The sequence below is a fragment of the Mytilus trossulus genome, chromosome 8, assembly GCF_036588685.1.
Source record: "Mytilus trossulus isolate FHL-02 chromosome 8, PNRI_Mtr1.1.1.hap1, whole genome shotgun sequence".
NCBI classification, from domain to species: Eukaryota; Metazoa; Mollusca; class Bivalvia; order Mytilida; family Mytilidae; genus Mytilus; species Mytilus trossulus.
In genome coordinates, this window is record NC_086380.1 from 29,966,836 (window position 1) to 29,990,845 (window position 24,010).

Sequence of the window (24,010 nt, forward strand, 5' to 3'; positions counted from 1 at the left end):
TTGTTTTTTTTTATTTGGTCGGGTTGTTGTCTCTTTGACACATTCCCTATTTCCATTCTCAATTTTATGTACAATAAATGAAAATATGACGATGATTTGATCCTTGACATCTGTTACTGTTTAGCTCGTCACAACATCCTGTTGAAATGCACTTGTATGGATCTTGTAAACGGATCTCGTTTATATGTGGTTCTGGAAAATTGTTATTTCAACAAAACAACTCATCCCATTTTTTACAAAATGAAAGTAACTTTATCAACCTGTATAAACTTTACAATAAAAATTAGTCTTATATCCTACAATTAAACCTTAATGCATGTAAAAGGAAAGGGAAGAGTCAATAGTTTATAAACTTATTTTGTAGTAGGTAAGTTGATACATTCAGTTTGTTAACTTGTATCTAGTATTCTACTAAATATTAAAATTATATTCTAGTTTTTATTCATCTAGACATAAGGCATATATAGTTATTGTGCATATGTGAGTTAGGCTAAGGGAGGTTTTGTTAAACCAGAACATTTTTTTTGTTCAAAACATATTCTTCTAAATCTAAAATTTCTCTTCAAATGAATTTTGCAGGAATTGGTGTGTACAAATTTAAAAGGTTTTTTATTGTTTTATTGTGACAAAATTAGTATTTGATTGTTATTTGATTGTTAATAACATTTTATAATTATAGTTTAATAAACAAAAATCATGAAGAACACATTTCTTGCGGGGTTTTTTAAGCGTTTTTGCTATTCATAGGAAAGTTCTATCATTTTGAAATTGATTGAATGAATTTTAAGATTATGGGCTTGTTATGGTCAACAATGAAACGAAATTGGTTACATATTATTTTCCATAAATTAGTTCACATTTGTAACTATTTATCAAATAAATGGCATAATAAATAGCAAAATCGAATATCAAAACACTTTAGCTAAATATTATCTCAATGTTTATGTTACATAATCCATTCAGTTTTGCAAAGCAGCGTTATTGTGAAAAGTCATGTGGAAAGCCAGTCCAAGGTGTGTCAGTGGCGCTGCCGTCAGTAAACTTCTACAGTGTACAATTTCCGACAAACCAAGTAATGATTACGATTTCTGTGAATGGCTGTGGACAGAAACAAAAGACACCAGGATGAAAGCATTAAACACCAACTTTGTTCAAGGCGTTAAAAATGGAATGCTCCATCCAACGTCTTTTGGTAAGGTGAATTAACATATCATTTTAAAATGCGCTTTGGGCGTAGGAAAGGAGTAGGTCCAGTAAGGGTCGATTTTGGCCTCAAATTTCAGGTTCATCTGACGAAAGTTTTTAAACTCTTTTTAAACACTCAAGTGGCTATTTCAATTAATTCAATTAGTTTATGTGAAAAAAATTAACTAATTTAGTCATTATTAAAACACGATCCGAAAAATGTCACTTTTCAGATGGTTTTTGGTCAAAAATGAAAGTTGCCGCATCCGTGTTCATCCTCAACCTTTATATATGTTATGTATTATCATCAAATACAAGTTACATCTCAATATTAAGGATAAACACGAATGCGGCCACTTTCGTTTTACACGGAAACCGTCTACAACTTAACAAAAATGATAGAATTGTGAATTTTTTAGTAATTTAGCATGATTTTATGGTGTCAGTACCCGATATATGTGAATTGTGTTGTCAAAAACAGCCCATATTTATGTAGCAGAAGCATTCTACTGTCAAATAAATAACTAAAAGTTTACATTTTAACAATTTTGTAAAACTGTTATGGCCAAAAAGGGGTCTAACTGGACCTACTCCTTTACAAAGTGTAATGTTCAATGTATTTTGATAAGGCACGGTGTATTTTCAGAGGAACCTTTTATGTGATGTTATAGCAGTATAAAGTTAGCACAAATTTCGTCAATTTTGAAACGAAATGTATAGCAAGCTAAATATATCTTTTTTGACGTACAAGAAAAAGATCCTTTAAATAGTTTATAAAGGTTACGTAGTGCACAATGACTTCTGTATTTTTCAATTTGTAAGGATTAAAGTGCATGTTGACAAAGTCTAGATATGCGGAAAGCTTTTTCATAATCTAAAACGAATAGAAGATCGTTCAATTTTCGTATTTGTTCATACAATATGAAAATAAATGCCTGTGTGTATAACTATTCCAAACCCTTTTAAAAAAGTCTATTTCACCAAGTTATTCATTATTTAATGTGTAAATGCAACTGTTGGTAGACGTTTCGTCACTTGATATTTCAGCCCATTTGTTTAGCAATACATTATCATCAATATGGTCATATTCTGTCGGTTTACTTTTCATAAAATGTAGAATTATTAGAAATATTTATGGTTTCTACCCCTAGACATAAATTCCTATATATATGATGGACGTATTTTGTGGAATTGCCGGTTTTGAAGCATTTCATCTTTTCATTTGGCTTTCCATTTTATTTTAATTTTGCGCCTTTAATGAGTCTTATGTCAAAGAAATATGCATCTGGCGTATCAAACATTATTAATCTGATGACTTTAATGAGATTCACAATTTTTTGTAAAGGACTTTCGGTTGTGAATTTTTCTTGGAGTTCGGTAGTTTTCTTATTTTACTTTTTCTTTTGTGTTCAGGGGCTTACACAGTGCAAGATGCAGTGTATTGCCAAAAAGCACAGGAATCTCTTTCAGTGGCTGCAAAACGAGAAGAAATGGGTCCATTAAAAATATTTCTAGAACATGAATCGACTGATTACAAAAGGTATTATTTTAGATAAGTGTAAATGTTTGCTCTAACTATTCATAAAACAATATTACTTTGCTAGTGAGTAGTCTGAAATGTTTAAAAAAAACACAACAACAAAACATTTTATTGGTCTTTTCTCTTTATCGATATACTTTTGAATCAACCCGACATTATTTTCCGGTGTTTACAGAGGGAAACCAAGGTAACAAACAAAAACTGAAAGAATGGCATGTACTCCTTAATCAGTGATACCGGATGTACCGACATGGACATTATAACAAACTATTGACAAACATACCGAATTCTAAGGTTAATTTAGAAAGTGGGAAGTCAATAAAACCTATCACAATCTAATTAACAACAAACGGAATGAATTTGCTATTAAATGTCTTTGTATATGTATTATACTCGTCTGCTTTTGTTCATGCATAACCGGCAATGCAAATTCAAACTCAGTCAAAATTTCACAATCGGGAATAGTACACACTCACATTGATACGATCACAGTTTTATAAGACAACAAAAACAAGTCGCTAGATAGTCGGATCACTGACACATCGTATTGCCAATTTCGATGGTAACTGTAAAGCTTAATATGAGGCAGGCATAACCTGTGAAAGGGGACGGTCTGTATAAATTATATTTTTAAATTCAAATATATTTTGAATTCAGTTTAAAAAAGAAACGGAAATACCGTAACGTTTCCGATTTAAAAAAAGCCACCAAAAAAATTTGAACGATTTTGAGTTCATTTATAGTACAGTGAAAGTTTCACGATTTTTTTGGATTTTTGATTTTTTTTATTGATTTTTCTACTGTAATAGGGGACTTGGTCCCGATATGAAGTATCGATTTTTTCTTAAACATGTTAAAGTCATTCTTATTCATAAATCTGATAAATCAGGTTTTCTGTACGGAGCATACAACAAAAACTAATATTTCCCAGAAGGGGCATCTGTCCTTTCTCCATTTATGCCACCTAATGCGGGGATTTTTTTGGGGTTATATAGCCAATAGTTACAAATTAATAAAGACTCATAATAGGTTGCAATTCTGTTAATATAGGCAATGCAATTTCCTATAGAAACTCCTTTTGCGGCTTAAACTGTGACACTTTCACTATGAAGTGTCGTGAAAAATTACATCCCAGAACGGAAAGTTGATATGCATTACTATTTTATTCAAAGATCAAAATAAAGAACTGTGCGGTATGTTTTTTTAACATTTATATTCCTTGAACTTCTAACAGTTCAAACTTATACTTAAATTATACACTTCCCACTTTTCATTATTGTTTTCAATGGTAGTAAAATCACTATATTAGTGGTATGGCAAGCTACCTTTAAAATCGCTTTTATTGCAGCTATTACGAAGAATTATTTGACAAATGGCACATAAGAGATGGAACAGCCATCGATTTGGGAAAAGAATGTCAAGAATATGTTGATACTGTGGCGGATGTGGCATCTAACGATGATGCGTATTACATGTTAGTGGCATTAATTCCATGCGGACGTTTATGGCCATGGCTTGGACAACAGTTGACTGAAGCTAAGGTATGTTAAGTTACTTCTTTAATATATAAAAATCCCGGTTTGTTTTTTCATATCTAATTTGCAAATGAAATAAACTGATTGACTTATTCTCTACATTATAATTTACAATGAACTACACTGTCTTATGAAAAGAGAACATCCTTTTATATTAACATAATATGATTGTAATTATTTTCAATATAATATACCATCAATTTTATTTTTTTTCAAAATAAATTTAATTTGTAATTTTCGTATCACATGAGAATGTTTGGTATATTATCAAAAAATTATGATTATCAAAATTTGCAATACAATTCTTATTTGCTATTTATTTGTAGCATGATTTTGGAGCATATACTGACTGGGTCAATGCGAATTTTAATCCCTCTTCTGACGGATATAAGAAGTTGGAAGTCCGTGTGAATGCTGCTTTCTCGAAGCAGGAAATAGATGAAAAGAAAGCTCTGGGTATATATTCCAAATGCATGAATGGAGAAGCTAGCTTTTTTGGATCAGTACCGATATAAAGACATTCAGCTTTGTTGTTTTTCATTCAGATTAGATGATAAGAAATAAAAAAAGAAATTGTAAATTAAATCAAATTTAAATAAAGGTGAAATATAATTTGTGTTTGTCTGTATTCTGATCAATAATATTTGATGTTCAATGGTAAAAAAGTGTGTTTACATGTACATGTATAAATATAGACAACAGTAGTATACCGCTATTCGAAATTCATAAATCGATTGAGAAAAAAGAAATCAGGGTTACAAACTAAAACTGAGGGAAACACAAGAAATATAAAAGAAGAACAACGTTAAATAACAAAAGTAAGGAAAACTCAAAACGGAACGTCACTTGTTGAAATCAAAAGCTCAAACGCATCAAACGAATGGAAAACAATTGACTTGATAAAGAAAAAAAACGGGGAATTTAATATTGTTTTATTGTATAACAGTCGCATAGAATTCAATTTTAAAGACAACAATGTGTAAGCAAAACAAATCAGACGTAATAGGTAACTACATTAAAAATCGGAGTACAGATGTCAACATTGAAACGGAATATGATTCATTATAACACAAGAATATAGAAGAAACATAAAATAGAGGTGAAAGATACAAAAGCAGCATTCAAACTGAAAGTCGAAAATAAACTACCAACTCAATGCATTCAAAAGAAATGACAAACAAAAAAACACTGTACACACACACACACAACATAAAAAAGACTGAGCAACACGAATTCCACTAAACAACGGATATTTTAGGTGCTCCAGAATGGTAGACATATCCTGCTCCAAATGTGCACCCGTCGTGTTGCTTAAGCAAGAACAAACCAGATAATAATTTCATAAGGATTTTCCCAGCATGTGTTTAAAAATTCAAATTTTCCTCCTGGTTTTGATGGCATTGAAAAAAGCGATATTGTCACAAAACCGACATTTTTATTATAATAATGAAATTTTGTGATATGAATATTGATTCTTAATGTCGACTTCATTATACACATTATGCATACTGGTTAGATCCATTATAAGTCACGTCATAAGACTCTATATATGGTTGTAAAAATGGCACGTGACGAAGAGGTTTACACCTTTTTTGTAGTCGACTAACAAATGGAAGGTCAAATAATCGAGATCGGGGTATCACGTGATCATCTTGTAATAACGTCTGCTTATTTTCCGCCGATAATGCATCTTCTTTCAATATTCCTCTTTCCCTATCGGTACCTACAACACAAAGTCCAAGAATTAATTTTGTATAAATTCAGCATTCTCTGTAAACAGAGTATACTAACAAAATACGAAAATGTCTGATTGCCGATGAGACAACTCTCAACAGGAAACAAAATGACGTAACAGTTAGCATCTATCGGTTACATTAATGTTTTCAACAATGAACAATACCAATAAAAGAGGAAAACAATTAATTATAATAAAAGTAATTTGGAAGAGGTGATATGATTGGCAATGATACAACTTCCCAAAAGAGACCAAATGACGTAGAAGAGTGGTCAGCAATACATAACGATTTGTCGAAAAACAATCCCACCAGGAAGGAAATAGTCGATCGTAGAATCTCAAAAATGTATCGCACACATACGGAATCATTGTCGTTGGAGAGTCCATAAAATTGTCAAATTAGAATGAAAGACATGAAAAGTAGTAAATTAAGAAAATTTACCTGGATAGAAATGACGATACAAAAATTGTCCGCAAAAATTGTTGAATAAGGAGTTTTGATTTAAATTGTTTAATCTTGATATTTCCTGTAATTAGAGTGTCGAATTTAGTAACCCCCGAAACCAAAAGAGCACTCAAATGAATGGGGATGTTGGATGATAAATAAAAGCAACAGTAGTTCACCAATGTTCAAATCTCATACATCGACAAAGAGGACCAATCATAGTTAGAGAAACAAATGATTTAGGGAATCGCATTAAAGCCAAACATAGAGGGTGCACCGACAATGTAGGCTTCTACTGCTATATATGCTTCGCTCGCCACTAAGTAATCTATGTTCGACTTTCTGCCTTAATTTCTAATACATTTACAATGCGAGTTTTTATTATTCAGCTATTGTTGTTCAAGTTTTGACAGCATGCAATTCTTGCTATCCTCGTTAAAATTAATAGTTTTATTGCATTTAATAAGACGTTAGCATGTCATTCATTGAAAAAATTCATACACATCTTATCTGGAGGATTATCTTACCTTTCACAGTGTTGTCCATTATCAACGAAACAATAAATCCTACGAACATAGCGTTACCAAGGGTCACTTTAACAATTTGATTAAGTTGGTCCGAATCTGAAAAAAATTATTCCGTATAATGATTGTTCTTTATTAAGGTTAACAGATAGTGTAAAGGACTGAAACACATGGTTATATTGAATCTATGAGAGTTTAGATAGTTTTTTCACAGAGTAGATAATAATGAGCAAAACGTACAAATAAGGGCAGAATAGAGACAATTGGTTGAATAAGGGACAATAACGATTTGCTTTATTATATATTAAATAAAATAACAGGCAAAATATATACAGAATACAAAAATTGGCCCACGTTAAAAGCACCGGATTTCGTACAATTACTGAGGCTTAACAATGATGAGCTGCTTGGTCAGTACTCGAATTGGTGATCGCCTGGGGATACTGTTACTTAGCACACTTATCAAACTGAATGAGCGTCAAGATATTATATCTTTGAAACTGTATTAGAGAAACTGAAATCAGACTTCTGCTGATGAGTCTTAACTTATGTAGACGAAACGCGCGTCTGGCGAACTAAATTATAATCCTGGTACTTTTGGTAACTATTCTCGGGGAGTTCCATGTTTACTTTTATATACAGTTAATATTTTGTATAATTTTCATTTAGTTTCTGTGTGTGTTACATTTTAATGTTGTGTTTCTGTTTTGTCGTTGTTCTCCTCTTATATTTTTAAAATGCGTTTCCCTCAGTTTTAGTTTACTATCGATTTTTTAGTTTCGAAAAGCGGTATACTACTGTTGCCTTTATCTAATATCCGACAGTTTCGTTTTCGTATCAAATTGCAAAACGCAATAAAATAATTTCTGAATTTACAAAATATATGATTCTTTATTGTAAAACAAACAAACAAAAATTGATCATAGCAATACAGATACAAAAAAAAACAATAATTAGATACATGTTTAAAACAGGAAGTAGTCTTCTTTCCTCTGTTCTAATGTTTCTATATCATTTTTAATACTTTAACAGTTAAAAGACAATTTTTGATAAAGTATACCATGAGTATGCTCTTTCAGTATATAGGCAAGCATAAAATCAAACTCCTATGAAAATACCTGTTTTCAATGAATCCGGAAATTGTCGTTGCCATTCCGACAACACCACAGCAAAATATAAAGAAATTCCAATAACAGACAAGTTTCTGCTGGATCTTAGTTCAACGTTTTGTAACGCAGAAAGACCAAGAGAACATAGTACTCCCAACATAGCAAAGGTAATGCCTCCTAAAACTGGGTCAGGTACTGACGTCATTACTGCACCAAATTTTCCGATAATTGCTAAAATGACTGCTATGATTCCAGAGATGATTAACACTATTCTGCTACCGATCTAAAAATGAAAACAGATAAACAAAAGGAAAATGCAATAATAGTCACTGATGTAGCAACCTAAATGTATCGATAGTCTTGAACCTTAATACAAACGCTCTGTTTTTGTTATATTTGTCCTTTCCTGTTGTTCAACAGATCATATTATCTATAGAGTGTATCTGTTTAATAAAACAAAATGTCTTTCGTACGAAGACCTCAAAGATGACTCGGATAAAAATATTGCCCCTTTACACCGACAACAAAATTTGCTCATACTAATATGCTTGCGTCTAAAATTTCAGATCTTGTCACTAAGTTAACAGTTTTCTAGGATTTTTTTTTTATTTATAAGTTATGTTGATTATAATAATTGAGCGGGTTGAACCGGGCTAAATTAAACATTATATGAAGTCAAACAAACAAAGAATAAACTTCGGTTACATGAATTGGTTTTTACTTGACAAACCCCTATATACATGTATTTTTGTATATTAAATGAGTTTTTTTTTAGCGCAGATCTTTCAAGCCATTCAAAAGGGATCGATAATAAATGATGATATAATACATGTAGATAGTATATCAATGTTTTAGGTCAAAACGTGATAATTTAATTAAAGATGTAAAAATTGACAATGAATCGTCGAAAACTGGTTGAAAGAAGATGTTATACATGTAATGAAAGTCAATAGAGGTGTTGGTTTTTTTTCTAATTCGTTACACCAAGTTCGAAGTGAGTCGACAATAACAAAGTTTTTGAATTAACAAAAAAGAGAAAATCAACATTATGTTCGGAACAATTTTTCGTACCAACATGAAACCAAAAAAAGATGAATAAGCGTATCACCTACGGAAAGACTTAAAAGAGGGGCAAAAAATAACAGAAGGACAGTCAAACTCATAGATTGAAAATACACTGACAACGCCCATGGATAGGAGTGGTACTCAAATGTTGTTTCTAATTTACAGATTAATTAAATTGGACTGTTGGCTTGTCTGTCGAATGCAATAGATGAACTTCTAGAGTTCCAAATGTATATCTAAGCTTGAAACAACATTTCAACGAATCAAGTTATAACTGAGGAATAGAAAAAGACAACACGATTTTAAATCGGAGCAAATCGATGCTTCAAATAATTCAAATGCACATTTTTCTAAAAACAGACAAAGAAGATTTATGTAACATAGCTTAACCTCTCAACTGTAGGACCGTCACATAGAATTGGTAAAAGTGGTTTTGGAAACGATCGTGCATGCCAATCGACAGCTGATAAAGTGAATACAAAAGCATTTTTGTTATATGACCTTAACATTATATTAAATGATTGGTATAAAAACCAGCATTACTCGCTACATTGAAGACCTGTTGGTGACCTTCTGCTGTCGTTTTTTCTATGGTCGGGTTTTTGTCTCTTTGACACATTCCCCATTTCCATTCACAATTTTAAAACTGGAAAAAGTAAATCAATTTACCGCCTTTACAGATCACACTTACTTTGGTCAATCCAAGGAGTGATACTGTCGTGCTGTATGATGTCGTTGCGTGCCCGGTACCGAGAGTTCCTGATATTACACTAAATATTCCTTCTATAGCTATTCCTCTGTTCAGCGCATGCCTGGGTACCGGATATGCATGACAGACACGTGCTGTTGCTATATAGTCCCCAACTGATTCGATCACTGATGTAATTACAGCAATTAAAAATCCAAGGAAAATTGCTGTGTTGAATTTGGGTGTTCCAAATTGACCTTCATATAAATGAAAGAGCAATATTAGTTATTTTTTCTGTCCAGTACATTTACCAGCTTTCCAGTTTTAAACTCGAGGCTCGAGGGTACAAAACTTGAAAATTTTAAACATTCTTTTTTCATTATAAATTTTATTGGTTCATTATTTATAATTGTTACTCTATGAAATGGTACAAAATCAAACATAAAAATCGATTCGTTTTAGCATCAGATAACTTTTAAAGTGTTTATATCATTGAAAAAGCTCCAAATTATCTCCCCTTGATGCAAAAATGCCATTTTTATTTTTTTGGCATTAAAATTGAAATGTTTGTTTTAACTTATCGGTGACCTATATTTTTTATTATATTTTCTATAAATTAGCTGTTCTTAAACTAAACAATTGTAAAATTTAGGCGATTTCTCTAATTAAGTTCTTGTTTTATTTCGATATAACCTTTATATCTCCTATTAGTTCAACTAAAAAAGTACCTTAACAAAACTATATGCTTCTATGGAAGGCAGATTGTGAGCTCAAATGAACGGTGACCCCATTTTCTATTTTATTTTTCTCTGTGTATATGATAAATAGATATAGGAAGATGTGGTGTGAGTGCCAATGAGACAACTCTCCATCCAAATAACAATTTAAAAAGTAAACCATTATAGGTTAGAGTACGGCCATTCATTTATAGAAGAAGAAAAAAAGCGAATTCCTATATTTTAAAAAAAATCGATACATACCCGCGAACCCCCTTAAGCTCAACACACCATACACTATATTGCTATTTAGTTCATTCTAAAAAATTAGAGATTTAGACAACTTACTGTTTGGGTCAAATGTGCAAAACAAGGAAAGGAAACAAATTTTGAAGGTGCGATTTTATGAAATAATTAAAACAAAAAAAGGTATTAAAAAATGCTTTGTTTAGTGTGCTTACGATGGTTTCAGCATGCCCTGATAAAATGTTTTTGGACAATATATTGTTTGAACAAGGCCCTAGATAGTTTTAGTTTTCGGATTGGCATCAATAGCGATAAGGCGTATATTATATACACATGGAAAAAAGTATTATAACACCAAATTAAAATTGAAATTAAAAAAACACTTTTTATATATATCGCCTCGGTAAGTTTGTATCTGCACATCCAGCTTCTGTATCCGTAAACCGCAAAACAGATGTTTTCATCCTCATTGTTTTCAACACTTTAAATAACCAAGTTTTTAAAGTTATGTGATTAACACCTTGTAATGGGTCCTCGACAACTCTAAACTGCAGCAAGATGACAGATTATCAGCATGAGAGAAGCAGGGATGTCGCTGTAACAACTGCACGTATGGTTGATCATCACCATTTCACTATAAGTCGTTTTGACAATAAAAATTGGCAATAAACGATTTTAAAGTCCTTCCGAGATAAAGAAGATCCCCTATACCATTTGCTAGAGAAAATCAAGCATAATAAAGGTTGGTCAGAAGGAAACCCATTACATACAAACCAATCCCAAAAAGAGAGTGGTGGGCATACAAGAGCCTTTTAACAAGAACTATTCGAGATCGACTCATGCGATAAGAGTATTTCGAGACCTTTGCTTACGAACAGACACACAGTTTTCCGTATCCAATGTAGTGCTAAAGTTGAAAATTTGCATCGTGGAGGAAGATTCATTGTTCCAATGGAATTCGAGTCATCTTCCTTGGACGGATCCTAGCCCAGATTTGAACCATATCGAGCATATATGGGACACTATTGGGTGGAAAGTTCGCGAAAGGACACACCAGTTCAAACACATCATGAAATAAACAATACCCTTCATCAGATATGGTTGCTGCTACCTTAGCAGCAAATTAGTCGATTTTTGGCAGGAATAAGAAGACGTTTAAATGCGGTTATCCGTTTGAATGGAGGCTGCGCACAAAGTACTGAATATTTTGCGTATAACGATCAACCATGATGTGAACAGTCATCTGAAGATTAATTTTGAAATGTCTGACATTGTAAAGTTCGGCTACAGTCAAAGTTGTAAAATGCATTTTTTGGTTCAAAAAACACTTCATTTTTTTATTAAAATTGTGGTTATATAAATAATTTTTTTCAAACATTTTTTGTTCGTTTCAATGCCAATGTTATCATAAACTATGTTTCAATATTATCATACAAATATCTTATTATATATCATCCAAAAAAAGAGTTTTGAAAACTCAAGGTGTTGCAATACTTTTTTCCATGTGTATATATCCTACCTGGATAAGGAATAAGTATCCAAGGCGTGTCTTGTATCACTTTGCTTCTAACATCTGTTCTTGCTTTGAATGACACGTCTTCAGGGTCATTGGAAAAGACGTTAAGTTTTGTACATACAGCACATACAACCCACATTATTATCAGTGTGAAAAGAACCTGTGAAAAAAATGTTAAGTTTGCAAATAATGGATCAATGCATGTATCACACATTTTAAACAGAAAACGTTAAGACGGTAAAAGATAAGCATGGTTGATCTTTTCAAATCCATAAAAGTATATATAAATGCATGCGCTGGTATACGGAAACTTAAATCATTATAAATACAAACAGTCTGACAGACAGAATGGAGCCAATGGAGCTAGATGGGAAACAACAACAAGTCTTTGATTAAAAAATGAAAAATTCCATAAAAAAATAAAGCCAATATATTATTAAGATAAGTGATTAATATCTTGAAACACCAGTTAATTACTTATCCCATTGGTATGTCCTTGGTTAATAGAACTCGCACATGCACATTTATTCAATTCTGTTCAGCGTTGATCGCATGGATTGTATCGCAGCTAATCGTTCTGACGGAAAGAAGTTTCACCAGTTTGACAGACTATTCATTAGCACTTGTGGTACGCGAATGGTCGTAACTAAAAGTTACGGCCATCCGGAGATGTGAAACAACTCTAGGGATAAGTTTTTCTTTCCCGATTTTCGCGCAGTATAAGGCTTATCTGAACCAAACCGCTTGTCCCATATATACTAATCGGCAGTTTGGTGACAATGAAACCAAATTTGATTCATTAAAACATTCCAATTTTCGTAAAATAGTCATTCAAATATTCGAGCTTGATGGTCGTTACCTAAAAATCAAAAATGGTCGTAACTTTGTTTTAAATAAGACCGAATGAGGCATGTCGAAGTTTTAAACGTGTCTTTTCTTATATGCAAATTTTATACGATGCATTTCTGAAGATTTTTTTTAATTTTTACATGCAACGTTTTATACAGTAATTTCAATCCGTGTTCAATTCAAAATTTTATTAAGTTTCCAAATATTAGTTTTGGGGAAATTTTGATTTAAAGTTATAAATGTTTGAAATGTTTTGGACCGAACAAGGCAAGTCAAGAGTTTTAAACATGTCTTTTGTTATATGAATATATCATATTATATATTATAGAAGTTGTTTTCACCAAATATTAAAAACTAAAAGGGGTGAAGAGAGGGGTACCTGTAAACTGCGAAACGGAAAAAAATTGGAACGATTGGAATGAAACAATACAAAATGAAATGAAATGAACAGTCATATAAACTGAAAATATAATGTATAAAATTAACCAAGAGACAAATAGTTGAATTAATGTAAGCGATTAAATTCATTAACAATGTAAATTTCTCAAAAGTTGAGAGTTCATTTTAAAACAGGAAACACAGCTCTGGTTGTGATAATTCTTAGGTAGAAATAAAAAGCACAAAATGTATCAATTCATTTTTTAATTACAAAATAAATGATTTTAAGAAAAGGCATTTTTTTTTATAAATTGGACATCACATGCAATAACAGTATCCTGTTTTTCTCCTTCTTAAGATTTTGCATCTATTGAAAATATAAACGTTTTAAAAAAAATTGACAATGTACCTATAAGGTGGATTTGTTTTAAATCTACAATTTAAGATTGATACATTGAGTGGTAAATTTATTAATAAGGAGTCACAATAAGCTAAAAATATTGATAGTTTATGACGGTCGTTATCGAGACTAGTTCATACCCGCGAATTCGCAGGTCCATACCTGATTTAAAGAACATACGCTTTATTTTTTGCCTGGATTTTTAGAAGTCTTATTGTTGTTTGGTGAAATCAAGGTGCACAGTTTTGTCAAATGACGAAGTCCATGAGTAGCTTGTAACCATTCATGCAATATCAACAAATAACATACACATAATTTTCAACCTGCATAGCTGGGTATGTATGTGATAGTTGCCGTAGTACATTTATTTCTTTTAGTTAGGACTATCCGCTTACCACCAGTGATCAGGTCCATTTACATCTAAATTGTAAGAGTGTGTATATCTTGCAAGATTTAATAGATGAAAAAAATCTGAAATTTGCAATGATGACATTTCTACTTTAGTTTTCATCAGATATCTTCACGGTGTATTGCCTTAAAACGGATGATTCAAGTCGAATGTTTACGTTTTGGCGAATTATTGATCGAAAAATGTATCCAGAGCATATGTACACATCCTCGATCAAACCAATGTATGCACATACAATTAAAGCTGAAACTGTCCGAACACTTATTTGGAATATTTACCATTTAAAACCTTTTAACCTGGCATGATCCTTTTCTTAAACTATCTGCAACTCTGAAATTAATAATCAATTTTATCCGAAACATAATATAAAAGTTGATACATGTGTATAAGATTTATATATAAAAAAAACCAATTAATCCAAGCATGTTTCCCCGTAAGCTCCATATTTGTACTGTTTTTTTTTTCTCATTTTATTTACTTAGAACTGAATTTGTAATTAAGTTATATATACTTACTGGAAATACTTGAAAGATTGGATATGGCTTTGATTTCTTCTCTGACTTCCGTTTGCAGTTCGGTATAGTAATTTTGATATGCGACATGTACACAGAAAACAGCACAGTGATTCCACAACCTCTAAAGGAAATAAAGAATTACAAAACTGTTAATAAAATGATGTTATAGTTCTAAAAAGACAGCTACAAAAACCATTTCGTTGTATAAATTCAAAAACAAACCAGTGTAATATATTTGATTTTAACCTTTTATTTTTGTCAGCGTCTTGTGATAATTTCATTGCATACGTGTTATTTGTCCGAAAATGAAGTATATTGAACTATTAATTTGAGAAGAACAGCTGTTTCCTTGCTGTTTGTGTGGTTTGCTGTGCATGAACTGGTTGGTATCTATGATGAGTTAATTTGTGTAATGGTGCAGACCTGAGATTCTTTCTTATTTTTATTGTATAACTTTTCTTTTGTCTGAAGATCACGATGCAATAGTATAATGATAATAATGATTATCACATACACAAACGATATCCCCCAATGTGCTTTACACAAGAAAATAACTACAGGATAAAGTGAGTATCCTAAACAGAAGAGTGTTACTCCAATAGTGATTGGTGAAATGAATTTCATCAGAAGTCCAATTAATCCAGTTAATCCAATTACAACTTCAAACATAGAGGCTGCTATTAGACTTCCTTGGAGCTGAAATGTCAAAATAATCATATAAAAAAGATTGACAATCCTTTCTTTTGTAATATATGAAAATGTTGGCAGTAAACATGACAATAGGGACAATCTTTGTCAAAATGTGCATCTGGTTCTGTAATTTTGGGACGGTTTCTGTTTTAACACAATACTTAGGTACAGATATAAAAAAAATGACTTCATTGCACTTTATTTTGTTAGACAGCTGAATGCAAAATCAGACATATGATTCCCTATTTTTTAAAGAATCTTACTAGTTATGTTCGTATTTGTCTTGTTTTTATTTTGTTATTCGTCATATTGGATGTGAGTTTGGTATGCCGTCTAAAACTCCATTGCCATTTGAATCATGCTTTATGCGCATCATTCAAAGTTACCAACTATTAAAGTTAATAATTTGAAAACTTAAAGTTTTAAAACAATTACACTCTACAACTTTTCCAACCTTCGACATTCGACACTGACGTCCCCCATATCTATTCAAGATCACAATGTTAAACCAATATTGTCGACATTGCGATATCAACAATGGTAACACAATATTAGTCAACATCGTTAACATTGTAAGAAATCTTTTAAACAAATGGTTTAAATTTCATTCCGGGTATATATAATGACTTCATTTACGAACAAAATTAAAAATGCTGACTATTTGTTTGGCGGACGGGGTACAAGCCTTCAGTTTAACTGAAGTCTGGAGTTGGCATGTCAGTTTACTGCTAGTAGTATGTTGCTATTTATGTATTATTGTCATTTTGTTTATTTTCTTTGGTTACATCTTCTGACATCAGACTCGGACTTCTCTTGAATTGAATTTTTAAATGTGCGTATTTTTATGCATTTACTTTTCTACATTGGGTAGAGGTATAGGGTGAGGGTTGATCGAGATCTCATAAACATGTTTAACCCCGCCGCATTTTTGAGCATGTCCCAAGTCAGGAGCCTCTGGCCTTTGTTAGTCTTATATTTTTCTTATTTTAGTTTCTAGAGTACAATTTGGAAATTAGTATGGCGTTCATTATCACTGAACTAGTATATATTTGTTTAGGAGCCAGCTGAAGGACGCCTCCGGGTTCGGGAATTCTCGCTATATTGAAGACCTGTTGGTAACCTTCTGCTGTTGTTTTTATTTGGTCGGGTTATTGTCTCTTTGACACATTCCCCATTTCCATTCTCAATTTTATTATGCATGAAATTGGCTGGTTAATTGATGTGTCTCATTAACAATAGCAGTAAAACTCAACATTTTACTGGAGATGAGAACGTATTTATTCTGAACACTTCCAAAACCCTTGTGGAAATTCAGTACAGAGCATAGCACAGCTTCATATTGATCCTAGTATTTTGTAAACTAGTTCAGATATGGGATAATTAATATATAGTCATTAAGTCATATTTAGAAACTTATAGTTATTGAACAAATTATGAAAATTGATTTTAAGTTTGATAACATTTACGGAGTTGAACATATTTACTGAGGCAGACATAGAGATAAAATTTAATAAAGATTATGAAGAACTTGCAATTTTTCAAATCAATTCAAAATGTTTAACAAGTGTAATGCATACTTACTTCTGCTAATCTATCGTATACAATGTTTGTCGTCGGTGAATTTGAAATGTTGCTTGTTGTAAAATTAGTCATATTACTTTCTGAAAACAAGGTATTAATAATTACCCGGTATTGCATGACAACATTTAAAAGGTTAACTTAGTTTCTGAATAATTGATTGACGATTGATATTAGTTAAGGACGCCCCAGCATAAATGAATTATAGCACAGCGAGCTCATTTGTTGGAAAAAATCAGTAATACATTGCGTTCACTATTGTCCTTTACTAGAATGGAAGTTAAGCTTTTCATAATATACTATTATTCAATGTAAATAATTAAGAATGCTATTATATTGTTTAGTTCATTTTTCTAACAGCTTCCTGTGGTTCTAGCATTTAGGGTTAATGTGGTTTGACGTTCGTATACTTTGACTTATTTTAATCTGAAACAGTCATTTTGATTTTAATCAGCACATAAAAGACTGAATGATAAATTGTTCGACTATTTTCGGTCATTCGCTAAATTTTCAGACTAATACACTGTGGAAGGTCCAGTACTGATGAGACAATTCACTTGAAGTCATTTAAACTCTGTATAGTTTATATTCAGTAGAAAAAATTATCAGAAATACCGAACTCCAAGGAAGTAAGGAATGTGTCAAAGAGACATCAACTCGACCATAGAGCAGACAACAGCCGAAGGCAACCAATGGGTCTTTAAAAGTCCACAAAATCAAATGTTAGCCCTTATCAACCTACATAATGAATAGAAGACTATTGTCCTAATAAAGTGTCGGTACAGGCATTTCCCGGAAAATATCTGTTGGAGTAAAATAACAAAAAATACCGAACTCCTAGGTAAATTTAAAACGGAAAGTCCGTTATCAAATGGCAAAATCAAATGGTCAATGAAATGTAGTATATAGCGCTGTTCTAAATACATAAATCGATTCAGAAAAAACCTTATCCAGGTTACAAACTAAAACTGAGGGAAACACATCAAAAACATCAAACGAATGAATACCAATTGTCATATTCCTGTAATGTACCTATGGTCATTAAGAACATGCTCAGATTTCCCAACAGATACTGAAAAGTACTGATTCAACTGCAAGTAACAAGTTTGTGTAGTACTGAATAAGTACAGGTCCAGATTTGTTTATCAATTGTGTTAGTAAACGATAATTTCAAAACGTTGAAGGCCTGTCATATCTTTTTGTTGAATATTTGATTGTTTTTTTCGTTTGATTATCTTATCTAATCTTGTTATTGACCGTTCATATGCATTAGCCATTTTGAAAATATTGGTTTATATGATTGATTGGTGATAACTCAATTTTAAGTGTTGTTGGTTATTTCGTGGTGGCCAGTTTAAAATACCGACGTCCGTTACATATTGCATATAGATACGTAGATATATATGAATATGGACTATTTATAAGTTAATGTATGGAAAAGTATAAACCGTACAGTTTCATTTGGTTGTAAGTTTATTTTCGAGTTATGAATTTCAACATCCCTTTTGGTATCTTTCGACTTTTTCTTTTAACATGAAACTGGTGATCTATCATGTATATTTTTTTTCTGATACGTTTATCGAACCTTTCAAATTTGATGGACATTTCCATGTATCTGAGCTTTGCAACGCAATAAGTGGTACCATAAATGATGATGAGGCACCTTGGAAAACTGGTAACCTAAAAAATAAAATATATGAAAACAGTGATGAATAATATTTTCGATAACACATTTTCTTGATAATTACTGAATGAAGATTTATATTCTCGAAATGTTTAAAAAAGGACACGCTAAATGTTTGATCTGAACTCTTTAAGTCCTTTCCAATGAAAAGCGATCAATGAAAACAAATACATACATGCTTTAGTATAATTCAAGGGAAAACAAGAATTGAAATTTTAAGTATTTAATAATGTTTGAAATTAAAAAGGAAGTAGGGATAATAAGCATCTATAGATGTAAGCTAGTTTACTTTAAATGCGCATTTCCCTCTTGAGCAAGAAAATATAGAATCAAATAAAAGGATTTGCGAGATATGCGTCAATGAGAAATGACAAAATATACCACAAAAGAAAAACTCGTATGTATACTTAAAATTTGAAAGCAAAATATAGTTGTTTCAATTGTTAAGATTGCGTCAGCTTATGCCGATAATTGCATTAACGTTTAAATTAAAACATGTTGCACCTGACAATAAATTCATAGAATGTAATCCAGTAACCTACTTATATATTATGTCCACTTACATGAATATTCCCGGTACAATTACTAAGCCCCTATGTCAATTTATTCACTTCTAAAATTAGTCACATTGATGAAGTATGTCTAATCAGCCTACTATGTCTGTCTAGGTGCTCACCCAAACTTGGCAAGACAACAGACTTATCAACAACTGTCACAATGGAAGGTTTAGCTAGTTACTTATATATAACAAGTTTGAACCTATCATTTCCTTATTTTTGTAAATGCCTGTACCAAGTAATGAGTATATCAGTTGTTTGTGTGTTGTTTACAATTCGTTTCGATAAAGGTCTATGATAAAGTCTAACTTTATAGTATTGTCAGCTTTTATGGACTCCCCTTTTTTTATTCACGTTGGAATATGGTATTAGTATGTTTGATTTACTTTTGTGTTATATATTTTTCAATCAAAGTCAACATGTGATAAATAAAAAATATTAATAAAATCAAAAGTAACAAAAATGACTATAACCTTGTTATTTTGCAAAATCTAGCATAAAACTCGTGTTTTGAAATTTCATAAAAAAAAAGATAAAAAATAAACTCATGTTGACCCAGATATGTTTTCTGTTTTTTAGATGAAACATTATAATTTGTTTTACCAATTAATCTATATATCTTACCTGAGCCCAAAGTAAGACTGGATTGCTGTAGAAAGTCCAATTACCAGAATGGAAGAACTAAACAGAATGGACCTTACAGGGTCGTTCAAATCTGCACATACTACATCTGAAAGTACTGTGACAATTGCTAACACAGCTCCAACACATAAAAATGTATGCTGCAATATAAATTATCATTACAAATGCTTCTCTATTGTGCATGGTACAAAGTTAAGGCTACAGTAGGTCAATACTCATAATTTGATTAAGCAAAAGAAATACAGGCAACAAATAAAACCGAGGGAATCCCATAAAATATCAAAGAAAAACAACGGAACAATAGAAACACTGGTCTTCGACAATAGGAAACGCCATCATACATAGAAATAAATTGTAGATAACAAATACCATATTAGTTATACTTGAACAAAATATGATTATAATTGTTCTGCAAAAGGAATATAAAAAAAAAACACGGACATGTACATTGTAACGTTTACGTCATTTTTCAAGGTAAAGATGAAAGATGTATTGAAATATGATAACCATGGTCTTTTTCTTACTAGCAGTAAAACTCTCACAAATGTATGCTGTAAAAACTAACAGAGAAGTCCGATCAGACTTGGAACGTTCAATCCATTGAACGGTGTCGAAATAACGGAAAGCTTCTTTCTGTGCGTTAGATATCATTTGCAACTAATATAATGCCGTTACAACATACATGTTTTCCATTGCCAGTTCAATTAAGAACCCTTCGTCGTTGTCGTTCCCTTGCATAACTTGGCTATTTTATTAAGGGCAATTATTTTTCCTTCTTGATAATACATACAATATATGCCACTCGACGTTTATCAGTCGACAATCAATCAACCACTCTAATTATAAAGGGATTATTCTTGTTTATAAACGTATTACTCAAGTTGTATCAACAGGCATGTACACGTGCAAATTATACTTTGTGAAACATATGACGACCTGTTATATTTCACAACTTTACTTATAAAGCTTACCTCACTACCTTTATAAACTCATCATAGGGAACAGGGTTGAAATTTTGTATATGCGACAGACGCGCTATTCGTCAAAAAAAGACTCATCAGTGACGCGCAAATAAAAAATGAGTTAAAAGGAAAAATTAAGTAAAGAGTTGCAGAGCATTGAGGACCAAATATTCCTTACAGTTTTGACATAGAAAGCTAAGGTAATCTGTTCCTGAGGTAGAAAAGCCTTAATATTTCATTAATTCTAAAGTTTTATAAACAGATAAATTTATAACTATGGCCATATCAATGATATTTCTTGTCAACACAGAAGTGCTGACATTCCTAGCATACTTCACTAATTAACTCACTTGGAATGCTGTTGTTATGGTAACAAACCATGGTGGGCGTTCATCCACATCATACGCCAAACTGGCATCAAACTCCTCGACTTCAATCTTCTGACTAAGCAGACTTTCTTTGTTCAATGTACCATTCATCTATTGAAAATATCCTCATATAATAAATCACCCGAAATTCGTTTAAGATTAAAGCAATTAAAATAACATGGGAATAGTTTTTAAATGTTCTAATATTTCATGTGTCTTTCTTTTTGATAATGTGCTTTGTCTTTAACCCTTTTTGTGTTTCCCTGATACATATATGCTTGTTTCTATATTGATTAAGATTACAGCACAATGTTGACTGGTGTCTTTATTTGTACCCTTAGTTTTGACATTTTTACAAATTATGTCTGTTTGTTTTGTTCACACATTGTTGTCAATATAATGAAATTTAATGCTTCTGTCATACAAGTCAGCTATAAAACCAGATTTAAACCGCCATTTTCTTCATTGGAAAATGCCTGTTCAAAGTCAGAAACATGGCAGTTGTTATGCATTCGTTTGATGTGTTTGAACTTTTTGTTTTGCTGTTTGATTACGGACTTTTTAAATTTCCTCTGAGTTCAGTGCTTTTGTGACTTTTTTAGTAAGATAACTTAAGCATGTTAAGGTAATAGCGAAAACTGATTGAATCACATGAACTACAAATAGTAAAGAGGTCGGGTGAGTTAAAAGGGTAAACGTCTCGTGTTAATCATACATTAACGGCGTTCAAATTCACACTATTATAAATTAACTATGTCGATTGGACCTGCTTTGATATGAAAAATGGAATTCAATTTTTGCTGGATAACATTTCTATTCGCTATGGAGATTTCGTATGTCGCCAAATTATCGGAATTCCGATGTGGACTTTTTGTGCACAACTTGATACTGAACTGATTCTATATTGTTACGATTTACATTTATGACTTCAATCAGAAAAGACACATCGAAGCAATATCTGATGCAAATATCTAATATAATTTTTAGATATCCAAATGATATAAAGGCTCTCAGTAATGACGAATTCAGTTTGTACATTCAAAAGATGTTAATATTTGTTGAATGTTCTTAAAATTAAGGCAAAATTAACCATTTCTACTGCCATTCCCTGAATTTTTCTATCTATTTATTTTTAACGGAAAGCTTTAAACTTAAATTTACGATGAAATGGATGAGGTTTTTTTTCCACTTGTCAAATATCCGATTTTGGATGATGACGTTCCCGTGGCACCATCTTATGATGTGTATGTATCTCAACCTGTTCGAAACGTTCGTGTCTGTAACAAAAATAAAATATGCTAAATATTATAATTGCACTCAATTTTTAATGATATATGCTTTCCTGATGAAGGTTAAGCCAGAAAAAAACATTATTCGGACGCAAACACTTTTTAAAGTGTTATAAAGCACGGCAATCGTGCTTATTCTGATTGAACTGACAGAACACCTTTCTATCCTCTGAATAACGGCGCCTTACAGCGATGCTATAGTTATATTTTATTCCTGAATAAATTGTAACATACAGACCTTCGTTATGAATCTGATAGAACTACTCTCTTTTCACATCCAGCTTTATTCGAACAAGTCTAAATTAATGAACATTCAACTTTATATAGTTGTTAATGAATTTAAAACTTATTCAGATGATTATGGACCTCTGTTGTTAAATAGGTTTATCAGAAGTCGTACATATTTACAATTTTGCTACCTGGAATAAATGGATAAATTTGCATGATAATATATCTAACACATTTGATTTGAACGTGATTATACATTAATACAAAGGTTAAACGCATAAAGTTTATAAGAAATATATAAGATGTATAAAACGAAATATAAGGTATATTGATAGGTTTATCTCCATTCTAGTCAGTAAGCCGGAGGTTCATTATTTAGTAGAAACAAAATATTCTTTTAATTGTTTTACTCAATAAAGATAAATTTTCAATTTTCCTGAATGAATTTTAAGCCAGGGCCACACTCAAATTAAAAAAAATATATCTGTATATATCCTTTGATGTTCTAATCTTAATAATATAACGGATTATTTCTTGATGATAGCTCACAGATCACTCTTAGTCCAGTCAATCTAGCATAAAGTTTACCCTAACCCGAAAGTAATTGCAACAGAAGATATTTAAGTTTTAATCTTTAGCATTATACCCAAAATATACACAGAAAAAAGTCCAATCAAATCTTACTTGAGGAAGATTTAAAAAATCACCATATAAAATTCCTATGGAGATTTGCATTGAAGAGGGAAGTAACTCTTACAAAAAAGGCAGAAATATCAATAAGAATTGATACAAAATTATAACTGTATCGCTTCTATTCATCAGAATGTATTGATTCTTTATATTTTAGCGGTCTTTAGAGTATAACAAACAACTCTAAAGGTGTTTTCATATATTTTATCAAGCTATAATCTAGATTTCGTCATTCATTTAGTTGACCATTTATTCAATTTTTCAACATGTCAATGGAAAGAATCTCAAATTTGATAAAAAAAATAATTGAGCATGTATTCTTCTTTTTGTGGTTTGAAGTTTCTTTAAATAAGTAAGTTGATGAAAAAATATAATATACAGATATAATCAATACCAAATTTTCACATTATTTTTTCAAAATGGTTACAACAAAGACTCATTTTTGCAAGAGTTATCTCCCCTTCCAA

The 24,010-nt window shown here is 31.5% G+C and overlaps 2 protein-coding genes across 2 annotated transcripts; one reads left to right on the plus strand and one right to left on the minus strand.

The window, feature by feature from the left end:
• The first annotated feature begins 223 nt into the window (after positions 1–223).
• On the plus strand, positions 224–4,872 carry LOC134680788 (thiamine biosynthesis multifunctional protein ThiED-like). The gene is made up of 5 exons (XM_063540020.1): positions 224–367; positions 964–1,192; positions 2,599–2,725; positions 4,074–4,266; positions 4,587–4,872. Exons 2-5 carry the CDS (start codon positions 994–996, stop codon positions 4,773–4,775), a joined length of 708 nt encoding a protein of 235 aa, XP_063396090.1. The 5' UTR covers positions 224–367; positions 964–993; the 3' UTR covers positions 4,776–4,872.
• Positions 4,873–5,748: 876 nt separating this feature from the next.
• Positions 5,749–22,969, minus strand: LOC134681814 (solute carrier family 23 member 2-like). The gene is made up of 12 exons (XM_063541451.1): positions 22,864–22,969; positions 21,319–21,447; positions 19,989–20,146; positions 18,709–18,803; positions 17,127–17,206; positions 15,370–15,551; positions 14,856–14,976; positions 12,308–12,464; positions 9,830–10,083; positions 8,083–8,356; positions 6,968–7,063; positions 5,749–5,983 (listed from the first exon to the last, which is right to left on the minus strand). The coding sequence occupies exons 2-12, from the start codon at positions 21,445–21,447 to the stop codon at positions 5,760–5,762; spliced, it is 1,770 nt and encodes a 589-aa protein (XP_063397521.1). The 5' UTR covers positions 22,864–22,969; the 3' UTR covers positions 5,749–5,759.
• Between the last annotated feature and the right edge of the window lie 1,041 nt (positions 22,970–24,010).

Coding starts and splice junctions, on each gene's coding strand:
- LOC134680788 (XM_063540020.1), top strand. CDS start 994: ATGTGGAAAGCCAGTCCAAGGTGTGTCAGTGGCGCTGCCGTCAGTAAA. Junction 1,193..2,598: donor GCTCCATCCAACGTCTTTTG/GTAAGGTGAATT, acceptor TTTTGTGTTCAG/GGGCTTACACAGTGCAAGAT. Junction 2,726..4,073: donor GAATCGACTGATTACAAAAG/GTATTATTTTAG, acceptor CTTTTATTGCAG/CTATTACGAAGAATTATTTG.
- LOC134681814 (XM_063541451.1), bottom strand. CDS start 21,447: ATGAATGGTACATTGAACAAAGAAAGTCTGCTTAGTCAGAAGATTGAA. Junction 14,977..15,369: donor CATTGGGGGATATCGTTTGT/GTATGTGATAAT, acceptor TATTTCCTTTAG/AGGTTGTGGAATCACTGTGC. Junction 5,984..6,967: donor AATGGACAACACTGTGAAAG/GTAAGATAATCC, acceptor TTTGTGTTGTAG/GTACCGATAGGGAAAGAGGA.